At 37.8% G+C, this 14261-nt stretch overlaps 1 protein-coding gene across 2 annotated transcripts in view; it reads left to right on the top strand.

Annotated features, from left to right (window-relative positions):
- The window catches only part of LOC118841853 (liver carboxylesterase 1-like), an 85945-nt gene that overhangs the window by 27795 nt on the left and 43889 nt on the right, over positions 1-14261 (top strand). For both annotated transcript variants that reach the window (XM_036749518.1, XM_036749517.1), the window contains exons 3-5: positions 826-967; positions 8272-8405; positions 11646-11799. In XM_036749518.1, the coding sequence (XP_036605413.1) occupies positions 826-967; positions 8272-8405; positions 11646-11799 (430 nt within the window). The remainder of the gene's footprint in view (positions 1-825; positions 968-8271; positions 8406-11645; positions 11800-14261) is intronic.

The raw sequence follows: 14261 nt of genomic DNA, 5'->3' as shown, positions 1-14261 counted from the left end.
TACAAAGCAGCCTCTCTATTGACATACACAGGCTCAGTAATTTTAAAATAAATGGTCTGTGAGAAATGGCCTTGGAATAATCATGATTTCAGCCAAGACTCTCCTATTTCATTATTCTGATTTTAGGGTATTCACTATTTTTCTGTTTTTTCTCATTGTTTGGAGGGTACAAGGATGGCTATTCTATTTGTCCTACAAGTAGAAGGTGCAGAGAGTGAAATAGCTTTGCATTTGGCTGTCCCTGAAGGAACGCCAAGGTTTCACAAATCACAAAAATTTCCACAGACCATCTGCCTTACTATAACTTTCCCCCTTGTTTCCATTCTATTTGTCCTAAGAACAATAAGCAGTTCATTCACAGGAAGTGAGAACTGAAAGAGTATTTAAAGACTATCCAGTTCTATCCCCCATTTTCTGGAGGAGAAAATTGAGGCTTTTAGGGAAGAACGGACACACTCAAACAGAAAACAGGTGGGACATTCTATAACCTTAAAGGAAAATTAAAAAGGCTTTCAAAGTTATTTGTCAATTCACCCTCAGGTGAAGTAGAGAGTCTGAAGAAGGAGAACATGAGGATTGGCGTGGAGGAGTCAAAAGATCTGAGTTGGAATCCAGAGTGTGTTACTTATTACCTATGCGACTTTGGGCAAGTCACTTTCCTTTTCTGGGCCTCAGTTTCCTCATATGTAAAATGAATGTATTTGACTAGGGCATTTCTAAGAATCCTACCGCCTCTAAAACCTCTGAGCAGTGATCTTGTGACCCCAAATATGCTTTCCTGAGATGCTGTTAAAAATAAGTGATTTCCCTTATTTCATTGCACAGGTGTACCCAGAATCCAATTGCAGAGGAGTTTATGTCAAAACTTACTGGGAATATGAATGGAATTTCCTTGAAAAATTCTGAAGACTGTTTGTACCTGAATATTTACACCTCAGCTGACCTGGCAACAAAGACTAAGTTACCTGTAAGGAGTTTCTGGTTTGAGTTGTCAAGTACTTTGGATTTGTTGAGTTGTGGTTCCTTCTTGTATCTATAGCAGAGAAGGAAAAACAGAATTCATTTTACTTCCTTTAATCCTTCTTTCCTCTTATCGGTGCTTCCTTTCTCTTAGCCCCTTCCCCTCCTACTTCCCCCTTAGGTAAGATTTATAACTATGTTTTTATCTATCTATCTATCTATCTATCTATCTATCTATCTATCTATCTATCTATCTATCTCTGTCTGTCTATGTATCTATCTTCAGACATTGCCTGCCCCTCTCCACTATAAAAACTCTTCCTTACATGTCTTTTAGTCATCTTATTTCTTCCTCCTCCCAATCCCCCTTCTTACTTTTCTACATCTTTTCTTTGAGATTATCCTAACATAATTGAATCACACCCATGACTATGGGGACTCCTAATAAGGGTCCTAATAATGAGAAGGTTTTTAGGACTTAGATGTATCATCTTCCCATAAAGGAATGTAAACAGTTTAATCTTATTAATTCCTTTATGGTTTCTCTTTCACATTTTAGTTTTTAGGCTTTTATTAATTCTTGTGTTTGAAAGTCAATTTTTTTTTATTCATCTCTGGTATTTTCACCAGGAATGTTTTAAAGTCATCTATTTCATTAAACTTCATTTTCCCCCTCATGGGTTAGATTCCATTTTGCTAGATGGGTTATTGTTGGTTGTAATCCTAGCTCCTTTGCTTTCTGGAATATTGTATTCTAAGCCTTACACTTCTTTATTATGGAAGCTGCTAAATCATGTATGATCGTGACTGTGCTTCCATGATATTTCAGGGATTTCTTCCTCTCTGCTTTTATTATTTTCTCCTTAATTTAGGAGCTCTAAAATTTGGTGACAACATTCCTGGGAGCTTTCAGAAAGTTCAATAAATTTTCTCTTTCCTCAATTAATTTTCCAAGTCAGTTGTTTTTCCAGTAAGATATTTCACAGTTTCTTATTTTTTTTTCATTATTTTGGTTTGGTATTATTGTTTGTTATGTCTCTTGGAGTTATTAGGTTCCACTTGCACAATTCCAATTTTTAAGGAATTGTTTATTTCAGTGAGATTTTGTACCTCTTTTTTCCATTTGAATGTCTGCCTTTTAAGGAGTTATTTTCATCAGTGAAAGTTTATATATCTTTACCTACTTATTAATTTTCTTTTCATAATTTTCCCATTTTTTACTTGATATTTAAGAATTATTCTTTTTGTTCCTTTTTATTGCTTTCTCTAGCTTGTATAAGAATTTCTATTGGGCTTTTGTTCAATCTGTATTTTTCTTTCATGCTTTACTTGTAGATGTTTTCATGTTGTTTTCTTTTTCCAAATATGTGTCTTGAGATTCACTGTCACCAAAGTAGCTTTTTATGGTAAGATTCCTTTTCTTGTTTTTTACTCATTTTACTAGACTACTTTTTTTTATTTTTACTTTGAACTTCATGTTAGAATTGGGCCTTGCTCCTTTGGATGAGTGAACAATCACTGTCCCAACCTTCCAGCTATTTTTACTCTGTTGTTTTCACAATTAGTTTTTGGCGGGGGAATCCATAAGATTTTTTGGTTCTTCCAACTTGGTGAGATCTGGGGAGACCTGGGAAGAGATGTGGTCGCTGCTCTACTGGTCTGTGCTCTGGTGCTTACTTAAGTAGGGACCTGACTTTCTTAAAACCAGAAACACTCCTTTCTGCCCCAAAACTGTGACTCAGAACTCAATAATGAACAAGAGAATTATGAAACAATGTCCAGTCCTGTGCCCAGTGCCAAATAAGGGACCTCCTGCATTTTCTTTCTGACCAGTTGTCATATCTCTTTACCATCTCTAAGTGGTGAGGGTTCCCCAAATTGCTGCTGTAATCATTGCTACAGCCTCAAGGCCCAGAGCTGGTGTTGTTGCTACACTATACTCCAGACAAGCCCCACCTCTTTATCACAGACCTCTCCAACTGACCTCCTATGTTATCTTGGGGTAGAAAAATGCCTCAGAAACCCAGTTTTTTGTTGACTAAGCCATTCCATAATTCAACTTGACAAGTCATTTTAAAGTTTTTTGGAAGGAAATTGTGGAAGAGTTTGGCTGGAATGCTCCATCACCACCACTATCTTGATTGTTTCTTGTAATTCCTAAGAATTTTATCATTATTAAGGCAGATTGAAGCATTCTACATGGACAGAAGGCATAGGTATAAGTCTAGCATATGACTAGATATGATCTATATCCTGTAGGTTTTTGGTGCTTCCAAGGTGTTGTGACCTGGAAAGAGTTCTAGCCACTATCCTACTGGTCCATGTTCTTGTCCTTAACCTAGGTAGGGTCTCTATTCCTTGAGACCAAACTGTAATCACTTCTCTTATTCATGCAACTGAAATTTGCAATTGGGTAATGGGAGAAGGAGCTGCCAAATGGTGTGTGGCTTTGCTCCCATCTCCAGCATTATTTTTCTAACCAAGTGCATGATCCCCATACTGTCTTTAGTGCTACTGTTGCTTCTGCCACAACCTCTAGGCCTCACACCTCAAGTTCTATGTCAGCCCCCATCCCAGAGTCTGTAGTCAGCCATCTTTTTCAGTCCTCCTATGGCTGTCCTGGACTGGAAAAAATAAGGTACTATGACTTTTTTTGCTTATCCTATTCCAAATATGATTTGAAACATTTTTAAAAGTTGAGTAAAGAATTGGTTTAGGAGATCTCAACAGAAATGCTTAAATCTCTTTGCCATCTTGGCTCAGAGCTTGAGTCCTCCTTCTCCAACTTAAGTAATCTTCCTTCAATCAATCCTCATAGAAAAGTTGGTCACTTTCTTCTATTGTAGGATGCTTTCCCTTCCTCCCTCACAAGGAATCCATGAATAAATTGTCAGGGAGTCTTTACCAGAGGGAAATATATCAACATTTCAATATCATTGATTTTTTGGGGGGGGTAATTTTATGAGTTTTACATTATGCTTTTAAAAATGTTATTCTGAGAAGGGTTCCATGGGCTTTTGCAAACTCTCAATGAAGTCCATGATTCACAAAAAAGGTTAAGAACTCTTTATTAATTGTGTAAGTACATTTTCTCAAAGATGGGAAGACCTCAAAACATATAATACAATTCATGCTTGCACAGGAATCACCCTGTAACATACCAGATAAGTAATGACTCACCATCTACTTGAAGAATGGTGATGGGGTATGTTTGGGCGTGTGTGTGCATTTGTGCATGTGTGTGTAAGAACTCCCTCTTAAACCATTTTTTTTTGAGAATTCTAACTGTTGGCCCCGAGGGCCAAACCAAATGAGTCCAAAGTTTCTTTTGCATGACAGCCCTTCAAATACTTTAGGATAACCTATCATGTTCCACCAAAGTCTTCTCTTTGCTGGCTTAAACATACCTACTTTATTTAACTGATTCAAACATGGGAAGTTCAGATTTATTTCCTTTTTCCTCTCATCAACAATAGATTTTTCATGGTTAGAGCACTGAATTCTGCATTATTTGTCTGGTTTGTTTATATGACAATGACAGTGGAGTAGAACTGTCATAGAGTAGTTTAGCCTAAAGGATAGAGGCTCAGGGAGAATTTGATGACTCCCTTAAGCAGCCTCATCCATCCTGACTTCCCTCCTCCTTACGTGTGGGACTCTATCAGAGGAAACACAGAGTCATAAAATCAGAACTAGAAAGGACCTTAAGATTATCTAGTCCAAACTCTTCCTTTTAGACAGGTGGGTAACTTAAGACTTAGAAAATAGAAGTTTTTCCTCAGTTCATACAGCAAATTAGTTGTAGAATCCAGATTAGAATTCAATTCTTCTGGCCTCTAGTCCAGTTCCTCTTCCATTATACCCTATCACGTCCAAAGAGATCTCTAGAATAGAGACTACTTGGGCTGAATGGTTTAAGTATGTACTTTTAAAAGTTCCTTTTAATTTGTGGATTCTATGACCAATAAGATTCTTGTCTCATTCTCCAGGTGATGGTGCAGATCCATGAAGGGGGTGTATTGGTGGGTGATACATAAATTTTGGAGGGGTCATACCTCTAAGCACTTCTCTTAAGAGGGTCTAAAAGCATACATTTAATTATCTGACCCAGGCTGACAATATTTTTCTTTCTTTTTTTTTCCTTCAGTATATGTTTCCATAACGTAGTCTCTTTGGGTTCAAAAATTGTGGCAAGTATGGTGCCTGATGCACTTTGGGCAAATTACATTTATAGTCAATATTATTTCAAGCCTTAGGTGGTGGTCTTTAGCTAGGGGGTATAAATTATAGATATAAAGACAGATAATATAAACAAATTAGGGGAGCAATGAGTAGTTTATCAGATTTATGGAGAACAAAGGAATGTATAACCAAACAAGAGATAGAAAACATTATGAAATGCAAAAAGGATAATTTTGATTATATTAAATTGAAAAGTTTTTACATAAACAAAGCTAATGCATCCAAGATTAGGAGGGAAACAGAAAACTGGGAAAGAATTTTTACAACTAGTGTCTCAGTTAAAAGCCTCATTTATAATATGTGTATATACATACATATATGTACATATATATACACACACATCTATATATATATATATAGATGTGTGTATATATATGGAGAGAGAGAGAGAGAGAGAGAGAGAGAGAGAGAGAGAGAGAGAGAGAACTGAGTTAAATTTACAAGAATATAAGTCATTCTCCAATTGATAAATGGTCAAAGGATATGAACAGGCAGTTTTCAGAGGAAGAAATTAAAGCTAGCTATAGTCATATGAAAAAATGCTCTAAATTACTATTGATTAGAGAAATGCAAATCAAAACAACTCTGAGGTACCATGTCACAGCTATCAGATTGACTAACATGACAAAACAGGAAAATAATAAATGTGGTAGAAGATGTAGGAAAATCAGAACACTAATTCATTGTTGGTGGAGTTGTGAACTGATCCCACCATTCTGGAGAGCAGTTTGGAACTATGCCCAAAGGACTATAAAAATATGCATAACCTTTGACCAAGCAATATCACTCCTAGGGCTGTATCCCAAAGAGATCATAAAAATGGGAAAAGGACCCATATGTACAAAAATATTTACTGCAGCTCTTTTTGTGGTGGCCAAGAACTGGAATTTGAGGTAATATACATCAATTGGAGAATGGCTGTACAAGTTGTGGTATATGAATGTAATACAATATTATTTTGCTATAAGAAATAATGAATAAGCAGACTTTAGAAAAACCTAGAAAGACCTATATGAACTGATGAGTGAAATCAGCAGAACCAAGAGAACAGTGTACACCATAACAGCCACAGTGTCCAAAAACTGACTTTGATGGACTTAGCAATGCAAGGACCTAAAACAATTCCAAAAGACTCATGATGGAAAATGCCATCCACATCCAGAAAAAGAAATATGGAGACTGAATGCAGATCAGAGCAAACTATTTTCTTTTTTTGTTTTCTTTTGTTGTTGTATACCTTTTCTTTCTCTTGGTTACTCCCATATATTCTAATTCTTCTATACAACATGACTCATGTGAAACTATATATAGAGCCTATATCAGGTTTCATGCTATCTTGGGTAGGAGAAAGAGAGGAAGGGGGAGAAAATTTAAAACTTATGGAAGTGAATGTAGAGAATTAAAAATGAATATATTAACTTATTAATAAAAGATAATAGAAGTGAGTTTCCTTAATTCACACAGCAAGTTAGTGGCAGAGCCTGCCAATCAGGGATTAAAAGATCTTTCCCACCCATTCAATAGGTCTCAGGTGGGGCTAGTTAAGGGAAACTTGATTAGAGGTTTGTTTGCAGGCAGGCCTACACCCTTTAATTACTAAGTACTAAGCCCCAGGCCTATACTGTTTACTTACTAAGTGCTAAGCCCAGGCCTACACCCTTTACCTGATTGGGAATGAAGCCCTTCAGTCCTAAAAGGAGTATGTATAACCAGAAGATAGCCATTGTAAAGTCAGAATTCAGAATTCAGCCCAAAAGTAAGAACTCTGAGACAATACAGCTGCAGAGAGAATGCAGAGCAGAGAGTGGGGAGAGTGGAGACCAGAGAGCTGCAGAGACCAGAGAACTGAGTGGGGTAGAGAATGCCGGCAAGCAGACAGTTGGGATTTGTGAGTGTTTATGGGAAGGTGTATTAGGAGGGCAGAGTTTATAATCTCAAAGAGGATCATATATATATATGTCTGAAAGGTTCGGAACCGCTGGATATAAGAAATTCTCAAGATAAGAGGCAGAAGAATCAAAGCATATATTTAGGCTTCACAGTAACCAACCCATGAACCAGCATCCCCATTTTGACATATTGATCAAAAGCTTCCAGGCCCAATAAGTACGCCACACAAGAGTAACCAGGAGGCCACAGAGAAGCATGATGGTGTGCAGCAAAATCATATACATGCTTCCCCTCTATGGTAAAAAGATTACCCACTGGCCTCAAGTCCTTGTTCAGCTTCCTCCCGTAGGTGAGCTCTGCTACCGGCAGCTCCTGCTTCAGCTTCGTCTGTGGCTGTAGCTATAGCAGCCTCTGGCTCCAACGGAAGCTGTTTTTAACCATCCAGCTTCTGCGGGGGTGTAAGGTACACCTGGGAAAGCACAGGTTCTTTCGATCTGCTTAAGCAAGGTGAAGGGGTTGACCAGGAAAGCACAGGTTCTTTCGATCAGCTTAAGCAAGGGAAGCAAGGTGAAGGGGCCGACAAGCTTACTCCAGTCCAACATACAAACAGCATTCAGTTTAGGGGAAAAAACCAAACTACTCAAGGGCACTTGTTGACTAAGTGCTAAGGAGCCCATTTTTGGTTACCAACACAGAAGGCCCCAGCAGTGGGGTGGGGTGGGGGGTAGGTTATAGGATGACTTGGCTCCTTGCTGTAATACTGTGTTATCATTTCCTTGTTGTTACATTGAGGTGGACTTACTGGTTTTGGAATACAATTACTGCTATGTTGAATTGCGGTTTCCAGGATGTGATCCTTTGGTGTTGAAATAAACATTATACTTCTTCTGCCTTCTACCTAGGGAATCTCTTATACTTTGCGATTATGAATTATACAGGCATGTTCATGGTCGTCTTTGAGGTCATGAATTTTGCCTTAGTGATACAGAACCCAGATTAGAATTCAGTTATTCTGGTCTCTAGTTCAGTTCCCATTCCGTTATACCCTATGATCTCAATAGAGATCTCTACGATGGGTAGGTTCAATCACTTGGGCTAAGTGGTTTAAACATGTACTTTCTGTAGTTCTTTTTAATTTAGGAACTCTATGAACAATAAGATTCTTGTCTCATTCCCCAGGTGATGGTGTGGATCCACGGAGGGGGTTTATTGGTGGGTGATGCTTCAACTTTGGAGGGGTCATACCTCTCAGCTGTTGAGAATGTTGTTGTGGTGGCCATTCAGTATCGTCTGGGAATCTTTGGATTCTATAGGTAAGACCTGGAAGACAGGAACTTAGTTGACAAAAAGTAGTCCATGGTGCTTTTAACTCCGAAATTTCATAATTTTGTGGCACTTCTCTTAAAAGGTTCTAAAAGTATACATTTAATTATTTGACCTAGGCAAACAACATTATTTGTAATAGAGTAAATAAGGTAAATTGTCCATTCAAGATATGGAGATGTGTTAGTAAAGTCAGGATGAGAAAATAGTACAACTAAGAATAATTAAAGCAGGAATTATGTGAAAGCTATTAGTTAGAGAAAAGGCTAGCCAAAGGTAAGCTGAGTCAACTTAGATACAGAGACCTTTAGGAGACTTAGAGAGAATTAGTAAAGAGCCTCTAGTGCCATGGTAAGGAATTTATTTGCTAGGAAAAAAGGGAGACACTGAAGGTTTTTTAATAGTGGAGTGACATGATACTAAGGGTACGTTAGGAACTTACTGAAGCAGAAGCATGGATGATGAACTACAAAAGTGATAGATAGGAGGCAAGTAAATTACATAGGCATTTAATAATCTTAAAATAAATTGAATGCTACTAAAACAAAATTTCTGGAAGTTGCTACAAGGGTAGAAAGCCTTCAAGTATAGGCCTAACCTTAAATAAGCCTATAACTCATGGGCTAAACTCTGAGTTTGGAAAGACTTGTGACCAGGAAAGATTATCTCATGTAGTGTGTGTGTGTGTGTGTGTGTGTGTGTGTGTGTGTGTGTCTAGGGAAAGGAGAAAAGGCTATGATTCGTGTTGACAGAAGAAGTATCCACACCTTTCAAAATCATGGCTTTTTTGAAATGTAGTGCATTGATATATTACCCATTTTGTACTCTAGATTCAATGTAGGAATAGATAGTACCGTGAAAAATGTGCTGGATTTGAGGTCAGAGTACATGGGCTAATATTCTTCCTCTCAATTTACTTTTTGACTATCCTTGGACAGCTTTGTCCGTGTTTCTGGTTCTCAGTTCCCTCAGCTTCAAAGAGAAGGGGTTGTACTGCATGATCTCTGAGGATGCCTCTAACTCTAAATGAATGAAGTGATTATTCTATTCTATGGGTTTGTATCTGTTTGAGGCCTTATCTCAGGAACCCCACTGAAATGTTTTTATTTACTAGTTAGCAAGACTATAGAATTTGTTGAAAGTAAATAACCATAATCACAAAAATAGTAATAAGACATCACCACTTCCCATAAACCTGTGTACCCTTTCCCACAAATACATACATAATAAAGAGGAAGAATTTATATTCCACACACAGAACCTTCCATTTTAATCATTGTGCCTTTGTATAGGCTGTTCCCTGTGTCTAGAACATGCTATCTCCTTGTTAACATCTTTTAAAACCTCTAATTTCCTTCAAAGCTCATTTCAAGCACTACCTCTGATTTGAAAACTTTTTTAAGCCTTCATGTGCTATTGCCTCCTAACTCCTCTAAATTCACCTGTATTTACTTTCTACATAGTTTATGCTTAATTCTTTGTGTACATACTGTCCATACTTAACAAAATACAATCTCTTTGAGGACATGGATTACACGGATCTCATCCTTGTATTCTCAGTGTTTAGTATATAGTAAGCACTTTAAAATATTTGTTGATTGGATGTCAAATCACTACTGAATGCAACATTGTCTCTTTTGGGTGAGGTCTACCCTCCTTTTGCTAGGCATCACATTGTCTTTCCCATGTATTTCTGCTCTTTTTGTGATTGTTGAGCTTTACTCTGATACCATCTGCTAGACTCTCTGGTTTTATCTATTATCATGCGATGGCTAGCAAGCCTCTCTCTTACAAATATAGTTTCAACCTCTGTAATTCCATGGATGCTAGTAGAAAATGAATAGGCCAAGATTAATTTGCTATTTCTGCATCATGGAGTAAATTGCACATTTCCTGGGGCAGATTTATACTCCATAATCCCAGACAATATGTGGGCAAGTTAGCAACTTCCTTTTAACTTCTATTATGTCTTGGGTTGGGATATTGTATCCCCAAATCCAATTTCAGGAACTCTACTGAAAATAATGCCACAGAAGCTATATAAAGACTAAGTGGACAAAGCCCCAATCACTCCCAAGATTCAAATTGACTGGGAAGGAGACATACAAATGCAGTTAGGTCAAAATAAGAGGCTAAGTGAAGCAGTTAAGCCATGTTCCTTCCTTTACTATAGAAATTTTCAGGGGGGGAGGGGGCAGAATTGATCCTCTTTTGTTTACCTCTGCTCAGTACGAAAATGATATCTCCCCAAGTTGAATATTATTAATAAGACATTTTATGCCAAGTACCACATGGGTATTACAGGTTCTAAGGATATTTAGATAATAGAGTTCAGAGTAGAGAGCAATTATGATTGGATTAAATCACATTCAAACTTCCTGGAGAAGATAGAAGGGAAACTGAGCCAATTGGATAGGCAGGGACAGCAAGAAGATGAGTATCAAAGAAAGAGGGATTTCCCCTAAAATCTGTTTGGGACAACCAAATTGCCTGAGGACTGGGTTGGGCCATGAAGATAACAGAAGACCTGATCTCTACCCTCATCAAATTATAGCTAAAAGAGAAAACAGGACCCACACATAAACTTAACAATAGTAAGGTGATAAGTTGACCAGTATTTAAGTGCACAATGCTTAGAGTGCTTGGTCTAAAGTCAGCAAGAGTCACCTTCCTGAGGTAAAATCTGTCCTCAGACACTTGCTCACTGTGTGACCGTGGAAAGTGACTCACCTCTGTTTGACTCAATTTCTTCATCTGTAAAAAAAAAAGGGGGGGGGCTAGAGAAGTGATGACAAACCACTCCAATATTTTTGCCAAGAAAATCCCAAAGGAGTCATGAAAAGTCAGATATGACTGAAAAATGACTGAACACCACCACCACCAACAACATCAACAAAAATTGGCCAGACACAGGAGGTGGGAACTTAGCATTATTCCATATTTCCCATAACACCAGTTGTTTCTAAAGTAATTGCTATACTTTATACATCTCATAAGATTTGAGCCTAATAACGACCATATGTGGTAAGTACTGTTGATATCTCCATTTCATTAATTGGAAATCAGCTGAAAAAGATTAAGTGACTTATTCATGGAATCTGGGTATCTCTTGACTATTAGTCTTTTCACTACATCATGCTTCCTCCCGTTTCCTCTCTTGTTACTGTTATACTAATAGTCACTTCCTTTGTAACGAACCATCTTGTTCCTCCTTTCTTCTCTTCCTGTAGCACTGGAGATGAACATGCCCGAGGAAACTGGGGTTACTTAGATCAAGTGGCTGCACTCCAATGGGTTCAGAAGAACATTGTCAACTTTGGAGGAGACTCAAATTCGGTGACGATTTTTGGTGTGTCAGCAGGAGGTGTCAGTGTTTCAGCATTGGTAAGTCCTGGTTGCATTCAGGACTCTTTTAACAATGCCTGTTGGCACAGAGTGTGAGCCCCAACCACATGGAGCTGTTGTTGGTATTAACTGCTAACTGCTTTCGTTCTTCCACAGAATCATGTGTGACTAGGCATCAAGCTTCTTTCCTAATCAGGTAATAAAATAGAAAAGATGAGCATGTAGAGCTGGCCATGCCCCAAGACTAACTGTAGAAGTGTACTGGCAAAGGTCTATAGGAAGGAAGGATTCAGTCTTGTATTGTGCTATTTCTTTTATATAATTATGTAATTTTATTATAATTCATATTTACAAAAAATTTAAAATCACTTTCCTCATAGCTACTCTATCAGTTAGATAATAAAATCATTATTGTTCATAGTTCTACAGATGAGAAAACTGAATTTCTGTGTGATGAAGTGACTTGCTTAAGATCACCCAGTTATGAAGTATCTTAGCTGGGATTCATACTTCTGTTTTAAGATTCCAGACCCAATGCTCCTTCCACTCACATTATTTCTTTTTTGCTCAGTTGTTTTCAGTTGTGTCAGACTCCTTATGACACCATTTGGGGTTTCTTGGCAAAGATATTGGAGTGGTTTGCCATTTCCTTCTCCAGCTTATTTTACTGATGAGGAAACTGGGACAATCAGGATTAAGTGACTTGCCCTGGATCACATAGCTAGTAAAGTATCTGAGGCCAGATTTGAACTGAGAAAGATGAGTTTCCCTGACCTCAGGTCCAACACTCTATTCACTGTGCCACCTAGCTCTCTCATAGCAACTCTACAAAGCGACTTAAAGCATCATCACAATGCACACTTAGCAAGCCTTGCCTCTTCTGGGTGGATGAAAACTCTTGTGATACCTGACGTCCACATTCTCCTACTTTTCATTTTTCTTTTTTTGTTGTTGTTTTTAAATTTATTTAATATATTTAGTTTTCAGCATTGATTTTCACAAAAGTTTGAATTACAAATGTTCTCCCCATTTCTACCCTCCCCCCCACTCCAAGATGGCACATATTCTGCTTGCCCTGTTCCCAAGTCAGCCCTACCCTCTATCACCCCCCTCCCCTGTCATCCCCTTTTCCCTTCCTTTCTTGTAGGGCAAGATAAATTTCTACGCCCCATTTCCTGTGTATCTTATTTTTTAGTTGCATGCAAAAACTTTTTTTTTGTTTTTGAACACCTGTTTTTAAAACTTTGAGTTCCAAATTCTCTTCCCTTCTTCCCTTCCCACCCACCCTCCCTAAGAGGTCGAAGCAATTCAACCTAGGCCACATGTGTATCATTATGTATAACCCTTCCACAATACTCATGTTGTGAAAGACTAACTACATTTTGCTCCTTCCCAACCCATCCCGCTTTATTGAATTTTCTCCCTTGACCCTGTCCTCTTTCCAAAGTGTTTGTTTTGATTACCTCCACTCCCAACTGCCCTCCCCTCCATCATCCCCCCCTTTTTTCATTTATTTATTTATCTATCTATCTATCTATCTACCTATCTATCTATCTATCTATCTATCTATCTATATATTTATTTATTTATTTATTTATTTATTTATTTAATCTTTCTCCCTCTTCTTTCCTGTGGGGTAAGATACCCAACTGAGTATGTCTGGTATTCCCTCCTCAGGCCAAATATGATGAGAGCAAGGTTCACTCATTCCCCCCTCACCTGCCCTCTCCCCTCCTCCCACAGAACTGCTTCCTCTTGCCACCTTTATGCGAGATAATCCACCCCATTTTATCTCTCCCTATCTCCCTCTCTCAGTATGTTGCTCTCTCATCCCTTAATTTTGTTTTATTTCTTTTAGATATCTTCCCTTCATCTTCAACTCACCCTGTGTCTGCTCTCTCTCTTTTACATATATATATATACATATATATACATACATATACACACATATATATATACACATACATACACATACATACATATACACATAGATATACACGTACACATTCACTTATATATATCCATAAACATTTATATATGCATATTCCCTTCAGCTACCCTAATACCGAGGTCTCATGAATCATACATGTCATGTTTCCATGTAGGAATGTAAACAAAACAGTTCAACTTTAGTAAGTACCTTGCAATTTCTGTTTCTTGATTACCTTTTCATGCTTCTCTTGATTCTTGTGTTTGAAAGTCAAATTTTCTATTCAGTTCTGGTCTTTTCACTGAGAAAGCTTGAAAGTCCTCTATTTTATTGAAAATCCATATTTTGCCTTGGAGCATGATACTCAGTTTTGCTGGGTAGGTGATTCTAGGTTTTAATCCTAGCTCCATTGACTTCTGAAATATCGTATTCCAAGTCCTTCGATCTCTTAATGTAGCAGCTGCCAGATCTTGGATTATTCTGATTGGGTTTCCACAATACTCAAATTGTTTCTTTCTGGCTGCTTGCAGTATTTTCTCCTTAATCTGGGAGCTCAGGAATTTGGCGACAA

The sequence above is a fragment of the Trichosurus vulpecula genome, chromosome 3 (genome assembly GCF_011100635.1).
Source record: "Trichosurus vulpecula isolate mTriVul1 chromosome 3, mTriVul1.pri, whole genome shotgun sequence".
Taxonomy (NCBI): domain Eukaryota; kingdom Metazoa; phylum Chordata; class Mammalia; order Diprotodontia; family Phalangeridae; genus Trichosurus; species Trichosurus vulpecula.
This window is presented reverse-complemented; position numbering and strand designations above follow the sequence as displayed.